Source organism: Bombina bombina, chromosome 5, assembly GCF_027579735.1.
Source record: "Bombina bombina isolate aBomBom1 chromosome 5, aBomBom1.pri, whole genome shotgun sequence".
NCBI classification, from domain to species: Eukaryota; Metazoa; Chordata; class Amphibia; order Anura; family Bombinatoridae; genus Bombina; species Bombina bombina.
Window position 1 is genome coordinate 243,627,223 of NC_069503.1, and position 13,913 is coordinate 243,641,135.

At 35.6% G+C, this 13,913-nt stretch overlaps 1 protein-coding gene across 1 annotated transcript in view; it reads right to left on the minus strand.

The window, feature by feature from the left end:
- APBB1IP (amyloid beta precursor protein binding family B member 1 interacting protein) overlaps nt 1–13,913 on the minus strand; it is a 352,897-nt gene that overhangs the window by 116,876 nt on the left and 222,108 nt on the right. The window contains exon 8 of the mRNA XM_053713908.1: nt 3,248–3,322. Within this exon, the coding sequence (XP_053569883.1) occupies nt 3,248–3,322 (75 nt within the window). The remainder of the gene's footprint in view (nt 1–3,247; nt 3,323–13,913) is intronic.

Genomic DNA, 13,913 nt, shown 5'->3' on the forward strand with positions numbered 1-13,913 from the left:
AAAAGTACAGTTACACTCATAATAACACTATCTAAGAAATATTATTGAGAAAAAATAGCAATAAAAAGTTATAAGGGTTAAAAGATATGAGGTCTCAGGTGCTCAAAAAAAAAAAAAAGACTGCAAAGGGCTTTAGCATATATACATATACATGTCTAAACATGTAGTGTATATTTATGTGTGTGTGTATATATATATGTTTATATGTTTGTTCAGCTCTGCAGAATCTGTTGGTGCTCTACAAATAACCGATAAATATAAATATTGAGGTGCCTGCACTCAATCAAGAACTATATCAACAAGAACAAAACATGTGCAGAGCAAAGATATCCAAAAAAAGTGAAATTTAATTAACAATAAATGTGAACATATACCAAAAAAGCAGCATAGATACAAAATATAAAAACACCCTGACTGGGTGTCCCAAGTAGAAATAATTTTATATATTTGGACTGAGAATGCCCTGTCTGGGTGTTTTTATATTTTGCATCTATGATGTATTTTGCATCAATATTGTTGATTAAATGTCACTTTTTTTGTTAGAATATCTTTGCTCTGCACATGTTTTCTTCATGTTGATATGGTACTTGATTGTGTGAGGGGACCTCAATATTTATATAGATTATTCCTGGGTTCTGGATCTGGAGTGCACCCGAGTCCCGTGCATTCTGCAATTGGTTATATTATACATTAGACTTTTTTGCATAGAAGAGTGCTATCCTGATATATATACCGGTGTGTGTATATATATATATATATATATATATATATATATATATATATATATATATTATAATATGTTACACTCTCATAAAAAAGTCCAGCACTCGCTCACAAGATCTCAGCTAAGAATAAAAGCAAAACTGGAAGAGTTAGTTACCACATTTGGCCAAATGGGACAAGCTCAGGTACCACGTCAAGGTCTCTTCCTAGCACCTGAGTCCCTAATACAGCCACACAACTGCAGCCACACACACAAATGCAAGCTAATAAACAAACTGGGAACAAGTCAGGGTTCACAGACTTATGTAATCACCAATGGGCGCAAGCAAATTAAGGAGAGAGGACAGCACATCCAGACCGGACCGGGTACACATCCCATGACCCACAAACAGGCTCAGCTTTGGTTGCTATCGCACTCACATAAAGCTGCACTACCTGCAGAGTCACAGGCAGTTAACCCCGGGCCTGCCTGGGTGCAGGTCCAAATGGTTAATTGTAGAAACAATGTTACACACTCATAAAAAAAGTCCAGCACTTGCTCACAAGATCTCAGCTAAGAATGAAAGCAAAACTGGAAGAGTTAGTTAACACATTTGGCCAATAAGGGACAGTCTACTCCAGAATTTGTATTGTTTAAAATGATAGATAATTCCTTTATTACACATTCCCCAGCTTTGCATGACCATCATGGTTATATTAATATATGTTTTACCTCTTTGATTACCTTGTATCCAAGCCTTTGCAGACTTCCCCCTTATTTCAGTGCTTTTGACAGACTTGCATTTTAGCCAATCAGTGCTGACTCATAGGTAAAAAAAAACCCTGTTCAAATGCACTGAGATAAGAGGCTGCCTTCAATAGCCTAGAAATTAGCATATGAGCCTACCTAAGTTTAGCTTTCAACAAAGAATACCAAGAATACCAAAGCAAATATGATTATAAAGTAAAATGGAACATTGTTTAAAATTGCATGCCCTATCAAAATCATGAAAGGTTAATTTTGACTAGACTGTCTCTTTAAGAATTAAAGTTGCGATTATTGTAACTTTAGCTTTTTGTGCGCTTCGGGTTAGCGCGTAAGTGAAAACTTTCCACTTGTATTATGCACGATAACCAATGCGAGCAAAAAGCCAAAGTCGAGCGCAAGTAGCACGTGAGCGAATCAATAAATAGTGCTCCATCGTAATCTAGTCCTAAATGAGCTTGTCAATGAATATGTCCCTTGCCTTCAAAATATGCTAACAAAATGACATTAATACATTTAAAGGCCTCCATTTAATTTGGTTTCGTGCTGACAAGGTTCCTAGACAGGAAACCGATCTGCACACCTTCTGGACCTCACAGCATCAGCTGCAGTAATTTAACATTACATGAGCAAATGCTTGCACTTTCCTGCCCCCGTGGAGGGCAGCGGATTCTGTGACAAGTGGCTTCATATATTACACTGTCACCACTTTTGTTAACCCTCCCCAGGTCATCCCAGATAAATAAGTCTGGGTTCTGTGAGAACCCCAGCCTCTGAGATTGCGGAGAGGCTAAGAAGCTGAAAGCTGTAACGCTGGTGCTTGTTAAATTTCAGTTGCAGGCTCTCATGAGCTATCATGCACTGAAATAGTTTCATAAATGGCGGCCAAAATATCTATTTTGTATGATGATCTTTTGCGATGCAGTGCTCAATTACTGATATTGTATTTGTTAAGAAAGAAGTGTGGTTAGGGCGTAGGAAATGCGTCAGATCTTATGTCTGTTTGGCCATGAGAATTGCTATGTAAAGGTACTATTTAATGTACTACCCAGTAAACTATGGACTTTTTAATTGCACTTGCTTCTGGTGCCTGCATTACCCTCTTTTATATTGTTGCCCTACTCACCCCCCAAAAAATGCTTTTATATTCTTTTATATTTATGTGAGCATTCGTATAAATATTTCTTAATAGTCTTGCATATTAATATATGATCTACCCTACTACTTTTTCAACACAAGTAAAAATGTAAGGATCCTTATAATTATATGGCAGTAGTTTAACCCCTTCCCGCCCTTAGGACGTTCTGTACTGCCCCTAACTGCGCTGGGCTTTAGCGCCCTTAGGATGGCATGGAACGTCCTAGCCGTTTGGCTGTCTTGAAGTCATAGCCGCTTGCTAAATGGGATTGTAGGCTGGAGGGTGCGCCTAGCATCATCGGCACTCCCCCCTGACCCGATCCCATCATTGGAATTATGCGATTGCATAAACGATTGCGTGATTTCAATCTTTACTTATTTGTTTACATCTCTTTCTTTGCTGTATCTATATTATTATTATTTTCATTTATTTGTATAGCTCTGCAAACAATCGCCGATCCCAAGATTAAGACTGAATTGGAGAATTATCCTTCATACATTTTATTTCTAAGTCAGGAATTCATTGTGTATAAATGTCATATATTAATCAAAACTTAAATAACTACAACATGAACTCATAAAGGAGGGAAAGTTCATGTCCTTAAAAATGATTCTGTTGTTGTAACTCTAGATTGCACCTACCTCTAGTAAAGTGATCTTATTTTTTTCATTCATATCCTTCAAATCAGAGCTCCCTTTTCTTGCCAGATAGAAATTCTGATATTAAAAATGAAAAACAAAGAAAGAAAAGTATTAAACAAAGATTAAAGTTGAAATAAAACAATACAGCCACATTGTCATTTTAGTAAACACATATGTTATAAATGTCAACAAGCCAAATGTAATAAAAGGAATATAAATCAGCTGCAGATGAATACATCAACAATAGGCATATTTTAACAATAATACATCTTATTTTATAAATACATAGGTTAATTTGTATATACCTAAAAATAATGTGCAATTTGCAGGAGTGAGCCTATCTAGGTGTAACAAAGCATACCAACGGAACAAATTAAATTTGATAACAAGTAAACTGGATTTCAGATTTCTTGCTCTATTTAAATTGAAGGTTAATTTTGAGTTTCCTGTCCTTTTAAGCTAAGGCTGCTAAAATTGTGATGTCCAAGTTATAAATAATTTTGTTATATTCAATTTATTTTAATTTATAGCATAAAATTGTTATACAAATACTATGGGCCTGAAGATCTAAACCTCTCTGCGATGGCGAGATGATCTAATATGTCTCGTCAGTACCGCGAGGTCCCTCAAAGACTGTTCAAAAGGCATTTTTTTTCTTGACAGTTGTTTATCTCCCTATGTGAGAGACACCTACATTGCAAAATAATGCTCAAAAAAGCCCCTATGTCATTGATATTGCCATTTAAATTGTAATGCTCTCAATATATTATTTGAATGTCACATCTTATCAAATGACAATTAGTTGTTAGATCACATTACATTTGTATACTGGCAGTAATGATAAAGATCTCCATAAAAGTTTATGCAGATTATTTGCTGTTGCAGTCACTTGTTAAGTTTGTAGTAGAAATGTGATATGGTACCTGGCTTGGAACCAACATAACTGCATAAAAATGCTGTGCACAGTTGGAAAAGAGACACATTTTTACTATTCATTTCACATGCAAGTTAACTGAAATTATGACCTTGGAATGTCAGGAATGAATCATTCTTGTTGTAAAGTAATAAAGTTGGCAAACACATATTGGTTTTAGGTGACATCTCAGATCTTTATAAATCTTCCAGCTGTACATTACAGAGCGTTATTATATGGGTACATTTCTACATTACATTATCAATGTATGGTTGAATTAGCTGGAGAATTATTCATTTGAGTGAAAAAAAAAAATAATAAAAAATATTTTTTATCACTACATTATCACATTTATTTTTCTCTGCTCAGTGGTGCTGAGGTCCACGCAAAAAAATAAATGGGGCTAGATTACAAGTGGGCGGTATTTTTTTGTGACCGATTTCCGCTAGTCAGGTTGCGTTCCTATTACAAGTTGCAAAAACACTTATTTGGCGCAATCGGTAACCCGAATAGCGTGAAAAAACTAACGAGTTTTCCTGTGCATGTATTCCCCCATAGAAATCAATGGAGAGAAACAACATAGCAAACAACATAGCAAATTCTTATTAGCAAATGTCAAATATTTACAGTAAATACATATTTAAAATCTTTATCATAGCTGAATATTTCATAAATATGTTTTATTATGTTTTCATCTACTTAATGACTACAATGCACTTAAATATATATGTCTATATGTGTGTACATATATATTAATGTTTTTATGTGTATATCCGACTGTAAATACATATATACACATATAAATACATTAATATATATGTACACACATACAAATACAATGTATAGCAATGTATATGTATGTGTCTCAATGTTAAAGCCCTCCTTTGAGCTTTTAAAACTTAATTGTGCAATATTTTTTTAAAAATAATTTTGATAAGACAGTGTTAATATGAGTAAACATATTTTTGAAGAGTTTTGCGCAACTTTTTTTGTTTTGGAAAACAGATAACCACAGCTCTGAGATTGTGGTGAGGTTTGTAGGGTAAAAGGCGATTGAGCTAGCGCAATTGCGATTGAGCTAGCGCAATTGCGATTGAGCTAGCACAATTGTGATTTCGCTCAACTTGTAATATCAGCGGAATGAAAATGGCTTTGCAAAAAAAACGATATCGCTTGGGAAAAAAACGTTTGCACCTCACTTGTAATCTAGCCCTTGGTGTGGGAAGTGTGGTGTTTTTTTCATTTAGGCAGCCCTTGTATAAAACCCTCCTGATATTTATAGAAACTACTTAACCACTTATCATACATATCAGGAAAAGGTTTTATATTTACTTATTACAACATTAACTGGGGCAATTATTAAGTAACCCCCCTGCTACCGGCATCTACTTTATTTATATATTCTGCACATTTACAGTGGCTGTGTGTGGATTATAGCACTGTTAACTATTAAAGTCCTTTAACATCGCTATATTACACACATAGCCATAGGTTGCATAAATTATCTGTCCCTAACTGTCCTCAGCAGAATTGATTAGATAAGGGAAACCTAGTTTTTAACATAGCAGAACCATTATTTTGTAGTAACTCAGGAAAATTGGAAATCCTACAATTTCAAAAGTTATATTACAGGAAAAGGTGAGAAACAATTATTTTTTATTACACATAAATAGTTTAGTTTACAATCTCAAAGTGTTTACCATCCAATTAAGACTTTGGTGCAACTTAAGGCAGAAAGGTGTCTTCTTGAATCTGACCAAGAGTACCCTCTGAGGAAATGAAGATAAAGAATCTTCAAACAACACTATTCAAAATAATTTACTTATGTAGACAGAACTGCTGTTATTTTCAAACGTGCATCTAATTATTTGCAGCTGACTCCAAGTTTAAAATGCTCTCTCACTCCCATAATGAAGCAATTTTTACCAGCTATAATGTATTAAAGTAATACACTTTTTTCTTTCTTCAAACAGAACCTTTTTATATTTGATAAGCCTCATTATCACATACAGGGAATCAAGGGTCAAGTCCTACAAAAAAAAAAGTGTGGGAACTCACCAAGACTACCACCCCTCACAATTAAAATTGTTTTATACACACACACACACACACACACACACACACACACACACACACACACACCATATTTATGAGTATGTAATCTATACAATTTGGTTAATAAAAGCAAATTAAAACCAATAAAGGGTTGAATGGTTACCTTTGGGCCTGAGACTCCTCTATCACAGAATCTCACCCCCTTAAGGTGCAATAGTCCTATTTCTGCTGAGGGGAGTTAAATAACCCCAGAGAAAGCCACACAGAAATGTAAGCACTATGTGTTCCACAAAGAGCAGGGTCATCACACAGCAGGACCACTGACAGGCTTGCATTAAGTGTATTGTAGGAAGTGTTACTGCCCATTACTAGAGGATCTCACTATCCCTTTAACAAGCAGTGTTTACTGAAGCGTTTATGTTCTCTACCCAGAGGGAACTTAGTTCGTCCTGCAAAAAAAGTGCAGGAACTCCATTCCCATGCACTCCCACTAGACTTGACCACTGCAGGCATTTTGTGAAGAGTGCTTATATTGCAAACAAATAGACGTAAAACAAAATATTTGCATATTTGTTTACTGCATTATCTGTGTGTAAATAGAATGAAGAAGAATATATTTGTTTGTAGTATGAAACTGTGCAGAAAAACATTTGTCCAGGACTATAAGGCATCTATTTATATAACATTGTATTTTTATATTATATGCTTCTTTTTTTTTTTAAAGGTTTTTAGATTTGATTTAGATTTTCTTTAAAACATTATTCTTACAATGAATTTCAGATTTTATATACATAATATTTTCTCATGTTAACTTAAACTTTTTTTGTGTTAAGGAAAAAAAACAAAGGCCAAGATTACAAGTGGAGCGCTACTGATGACAGGGTGCAACATCAATATCGTAGGACAGTTTTTAAGATTAGGATGCAATCTGGTATTGCAAGTCAATGGTAAAACAGAATTACCAGAGAATGTTTAGCGCAGCTAACACCCTAAACTTTCAATGGGTAATGCAGCCGCGCTCACATGACTCATTGTACAAGTTGTAAGCTATGTGTTATGTTCAAGCACAACAGATAATTTACAACTTACAAAGCCATGTAAAACCTGGTATATTTATTTATTGTTGCACTCGAGCCCAACAATAAAAAATATACCTGGTTTTACATGGCTTTGTAAGTTATCTATTGTGTTCTAGCGCAACTAATAAATAAATATACCAGGTTTTGCATGGCTTTGTAAGTTGTAAGTTATCTGTTGTGCTCAGGCACAACAATACATAAATATATCAGGTTTTGCATGGCTTTGTAGGTTGTAAGTTATGTGTTGCACTCAAGAGCAACAATAAATAAATATACCAGGTTTCGCTTGACGTTGTAAGTTATGTGTTGTGCTCGAGCACATCAATAAATAAATATACCAGGTTTAGCATGACCTTGTAAGTTGTAAGTTATGTGTTGTGCTCGAGCATATCAATAAATAAATATACCAGGTTTAGCATTACCATGTAAGTTGTAAGTTATGTGTTGCACTCAAGAGCAACAATAAATACATATACCAGGTTTTGCTTGATGTTGTAAGTTATGTGTTGTGCTCGAGCACAACAATAAATAAATATATCAGGTTTTGTAAGTTATGTGTTGCACTCAAGAGCAACAATAAATACATATACCAGGTTTCACATGGCTTTCATGGCTTTACCATGGTTTCTTATAACTTCACACTGAGAGCCTGATGATCAAAAACTCTCTGGCATGAAGATAAATAACGCAAAACCTTTTGGGGCTATGTCTGAGCATTATCTTCCAATGCATGTGTCATCCAGAACACCACATAAGGCCAGATTACAAGTGGTGAGCTAAATCACATTTCACTGGTGCACTAACTGCTCTCAAAGTAAAAATGAACGCAAGCGGGTTAGCGTGCGTAATACAAGTTGAAAGTAAAAAGTTAGCGTGCAAGCAAAAGTCAGGATTTTGGATACCGCAGCCGTACTAACTTCAGTTATCGCTCACTCGCTAAGTAAACACTGCATTAGACCAACTGCGCTAAACCTGAAGGGAGTTATGAATATTTTACATTACAATATTTTTCACATAGAAGAAAATTCTATTTTTATTATATATATATATATATATATATATATATACACACACATACATACACAAACATATTTAGACATTATATATATATATATATATATATATATATATATATATATATATATATATATACACATATACACGCACACACATTGGAGCCCTTCCCAATCAAACACTTTGCCATATCCTTTATATTTTATATTAATAATTAAATTATATTTCTACTAAAAAAGTGTACATACAGTTTGTGTAAATAGTTCATTTTAATGTTTTCTGGATGTGTTTTGTGCAACTTTTTTTTAACCCTTACAGTTAACTTCAGGTCACAAGCTATGTTAAAAAAAAACTAGCTCAGTTTTGGCTTTCACTTGAGTGCAAACTATAACTTTCAACTTGTAATACCAGAGCAAATTAGCGCAGTCGTGATATCCATTGAAAGTAATGCTTGCACTAGAGCGTAGTCAGCCATGCTAATCTTTCTCTGGTTAGCGTGCTTTAATATCAGTTGCAAGCTAATGGTAGTGCGGTCCTGCAATATTGATTATTGTGCATCTGCTTTCATAAGTGCAATACTTGTAATCTTGCCCATAGCAAGATAAAATGCCAATACACTCACTGAGCTACACGGCTGTTACCAGCTCCTGTGAAGAGGAAAAATGTCCTTTATTCAAAACGAGGCTCTTCTGGGACCCGGATTGTTTGTTACTGCAGGTGATCACACGTCTACTTCACCACAATACACACAATGGCCTCTAGTTATGAAGGTCTGTCGGACCTGATCCGACAGTGCGGATCAGGTCCGACAGACCTCGCTTAATACGGCGAGCAATACGCTCGCCGTATTCAGCATTGCACCAGCAGCTCACAAGAGCTGCTGGTGCAACGCCGCCCCCTGCAGACTCGCGGCCAATGGGCCGCCAGCAGAGGGGTGTCAATCAACCCGATCGGGTTGATTTCCGGTGATGTCTGTCCGCCTGCTCAGAGTAGGCGGACAGGTTATGGAGCAGCGGTCTTTGTGACCGCTGCTTCATAATTGCTGTTTCTGGCGAGCCTACAGGCTCGCCAGAAACACGGGGCATCAAGCTCCATACGGAGCTTGATACATATGCCCCACTGTAGCCAACACTGCAAGGTGTATGAATAAAAAAATGTAGAAATTTATTATATCAATTTACAAACTACTGCTACTTTATGTTTTTAAATTGATACATTTCTAATTTTTTTATTCACACACTTCACAGTGCTGGCTACATTGTGTTTATCAAGATAAAATGGCCTCATCCTAAAATTTACCTCTCCAAAATTCTCTCAAAATTCTTTAAGACACCTCGTAGTTCTGACAAAACTTCTAAGATAATCTCTCCAGCGCATGAAGCTTTAGGTCATCCGGCCCTGAGACTACTCTTTACTTGCAGAAACTACCGTTACAAGCTATATAAAAAAAGTCCATCAGAAACTACATTTCCCATATGTCTTTGCATACTTTTTTAATGCAAGATTCTTATCCTCTTTTAGTCCTGTTTCACCTGACTTTTTGAATTGGTTTTATTTATTTACTATGCAAAGTTAATATTGTAATATACACAATTGTTTCCTAGTTTAACCCCCTAGTTTAAGCCCAATCCGACGTATATATACCTTGTACGGTACTTTGCTTATCGTACTGCATGACATACAGTATATATATATATATGTGTATGTGCTGCAGAAAGTCTCAGCTATGTACCTGAGCTCCACATCTGCCTGCATATAGAACTGGAGCGCAATTAGTGCTTCGCTTCCATATGAAGGGAGATGCCAGATCGTTACAGACAGTGACACTGTGTGTGTCACCGTATGTAACAATCATCTCTACACTAAAGCTAAAATTCACCTTACAAGCTACCTAATTAACCCCTTCACTGTCGGGAATAATAGAAGTGTGGTGCACAGCTGCAATTAGCGGCCTTCTAATTACCAAAAACCAATTGCAAAGCCATGTATGTCTGCTATTTCTGAACAAAGGGGATCCCAGAGAAGCTTTTACAACCATTTGTGTCATAATTGCATAAGTGGTATGAAAAATAATTATAGTGACAAACGTAAAGTTTGTGAAAAAGTAAAAAAGAATTATATGATCACATTTGGTGGTGAAATTTTGTCATGAAATATACCAAAATTGGCCTAGATCAATACCTTGGTTTGTCTACTTAAAATAAATATAAAATATAGTTTTGACAGGTAAATAGAAAAAAAAGCAAGGCTCTATTTCCATTTAAATGGAGTGATAGCAAAAATGCTACAAAATTCTTTAGTATTTTGGAAAAGTTTTTCGATGAAAGTCCCGGTAGTGAAGGGGTTGATAAAAAGTTATCAGCATTACACAAATCAAGCTACGAAACTATAAAACATATACACAAATAAAATATAATCATCTACATCTTTGTTTATGATTGCAGCTTAGTAGTTTAAAGTTTTAATGTTTACTAAAATAAATAATCAAGAAAAATAACCAATCATCATCAATTTTGAATGGATAACTATGTTTTTATTTTTTATAAATGCTTTTTGATTCTATGTAATCTGGGAAAACTCCAGCAAACAGCTTGTTTCTTACGGTTTTCACTTGTGTCCATTGTGATTGAATTATTTAGCCACTTAATAAGTTAGCATCTGGCTTTCATACAGAAAGCTGTTCTATTGGATTGGAATGTCATAGAAAAGGAGCTCCGATTGAATTTTCCTACATCAAATACTTGGAATAGGGTAATGTTGAGTCTCTTGTATATATATATGTGTATATATATATATATATATATATATAATCCTGAAGACAAAGCGCACTCCAAAGGACTTACTATAACTTCCACTTTAATGTGTTAATGGTTTCGAGCCTTAGCAGCTTGTCCTCAGACAGAAAAAAATTGAACAGTTACACTTACAACCACCGTGACTTTATACACAACACATCTAGGCGTCACGCTCTACACGTTGGACCCTCCCCAAAGTGGGAGTAGTCAGCCGTGTCAACGTACCACTGAATTGCTAAAACACCAGTGCAGTAAACAGACTAGTATCACGAATGTTCTACATGTTTGTCTCCGCTTGAGTCTGTTTACTGCACTGTGTTAGTATTGGCATTATAGTTGGTAAAAATGTTATATATCACTATTTTTGGTGTTTTAGCAATTCAGTGTTACGTTGATACAGCTGATTACTCCCACTTTGGGGAGGTTCCAACGTGTAGAGCGTGACACCTAGATGTGTTGTGTATAAAGTCACGGTGGTAAGTGTAACTGTTCAATTTCTGTCTGTCTGAGGATGAGCTGAAAAAAAAAAAAAAGGAGGGGTAGTAAGGGCGCTAAAAGCTGAAGATCTTAGGGGTATTTCTGTGTATTGTTATACTGCTATACTTATAATAATATATGTGGTGTATTAAATGGTAACAAATAGGTTCTAAGTGATTTTACATACACTCTGAGCGTTTAAAAGCTTTTAATGAAAATAAAAATTAAAAATTGAATTTTTCACATTTATACAAAGACACTTGTATGAAACAATTGTTAGAGACGTCTCTCTATTGTATTGGGGATCCAACCAACAACATCAAAAGTCAGCAAAAATACACAATCATACACAATCGTTTGGAATATAAAATGTATCAATATTTTACAATTGTTATAACGTTAAAAGTTGTAGCAGCCTTGTATATAAAAACAATGTTGAATAAACTTGGTTATATTCTTATCTAGGAAAGTTCCTCTCCATTCTAATGTTAGAATGTTAAAATGTTTATAATATTGAAGCGGTGCTGTGAGAGATTAATTATAAAGGGCACCGTAGTGCCTCTGAGTCCAGAAAGTATTAAATTCAGGGTGTTATATAAGCGTCCTGTATATACAGTATTTTCAGGCAGTATTTTATTTATCTTCTTGTGGTAACATACCTTTCTTGTCCGGTATCCAAAGCCGTGAGGTGTGCTGTGTCTCTTCCGTGGCTAGTCTCTGTCCTGTGAAGCCGTCTGACGTCACGCTGGTTATCCACAGAGGCCGCCCACAGGTGTCAATCACTCTCCCGGAGATACTCTTAGGTAGTTACCACTTGCAGCTGTTAGCTTGTTCAAATAAATTGAGTTCGGATACCGCCAGTATTGGAGATCCTTAGGACAAATCCCTTATCTTGTAGTAACCTGCTCTTAGTGCTTGGGCACGCAGGTTATTTTCATCCGACAGGTATTCTGTTTCCAGGAACAGTTCCAATTTTTTGTTGTTAAATAAAAATCAACCCAGGTTGTCAGATATTGGTAGAACTCTGGTGCAAGGTCCTCTCACTTCAACGCGTTTCACTCCCTTATGGAGCTTTATCAAGAATGAGGATGAGCTGCTAAGGCTCGAAAACGTTAACACATTAAAGTGGACGTTATAGTAAATCCTTTGGAGTGCGCTTTTTCTTCAGGATTGTGCATTTTGTTTGCTACACCCAAGGCTTTACCAGTGAAGTTAGGAGTGCACTTTGTCTATCTTTGTGTATATATATATATATATATATATATCTCAAAATTTCAAGTCCTAAGCTACTAGCCAGGCCACAATGTTACTCGCCACTTCTGATCTTGCCCACACCCACTACTCCACCCCCCCCTTTGCATATGTTAAGCCATTGTGAAACACCTTATTCTACAGTCATTTTAATAATGCTTTTATTTTATACCATAACAAATTACATAATTCTACGTACAGTAATAAATTAACAAAAATAAGTGCATAGCAGTTAGCAATATCAACTAGGGGTTCTGGGGAAGACACAACAGGTGGATAGAAAATGCAAGTTCTTGAACTGAGAGATTGCAGAGAGTGCTGACAGTCATGGAAGGTCATAGCAGATATATTATATATAGGGTGACCATATTGCCGCTTTAAAAAGGGACACATATGAAAAATACATATGTCAGGGTTTTTATAATGGAACATTATTGAAAAAATTTCTTTAAACAGCCCTGACATATGTATTTTTCATATGTGTCCCTTTTTAAAGCGGCAATATGGTCACCCTAATTATATATAATATTGAAAAATATAATATCATCACTATCTCCTGTCTTCAGTCTCTCTTTTTACCCTCTTTTCTCTTTTTTACCCTCCAATCTCTCTCTGTACCTGTTTACCCTTCCAGAAGTAACAGTCTAAACAATAATAGGGTCCCCACAGCCCTAGAGGAAAAACATATCCTTCCCCTTTCATGGATAGATAATATCTCTTTAGATAATATTTTTAATACATAGCCCAAAATGTGTGTTTGTCAGTGCTGAAATAAAAGTGTACATTTTGCAAATACAACTTTGCTACTTACAACAAAGTCTGGTGGGACTTTGGACAGTGAGAAACTTGATTCAGCATTCACTCACTAACTTTCACTCACCACTGTTAAATTTCCACTCGCCAATGGCTAGTGGGTGAGTGAAAATTTTTAGCCCTGTATGTATATGTATGTGTGTGTGTACACATATATACACACACATGACCATATACTGAAAAAATAGTTTATATACACCCTGAACTGACTTTATCAAATCTACACAAAGTTTGCATACAGTTTCACCACCTTCCAGGAAAGTGAGATT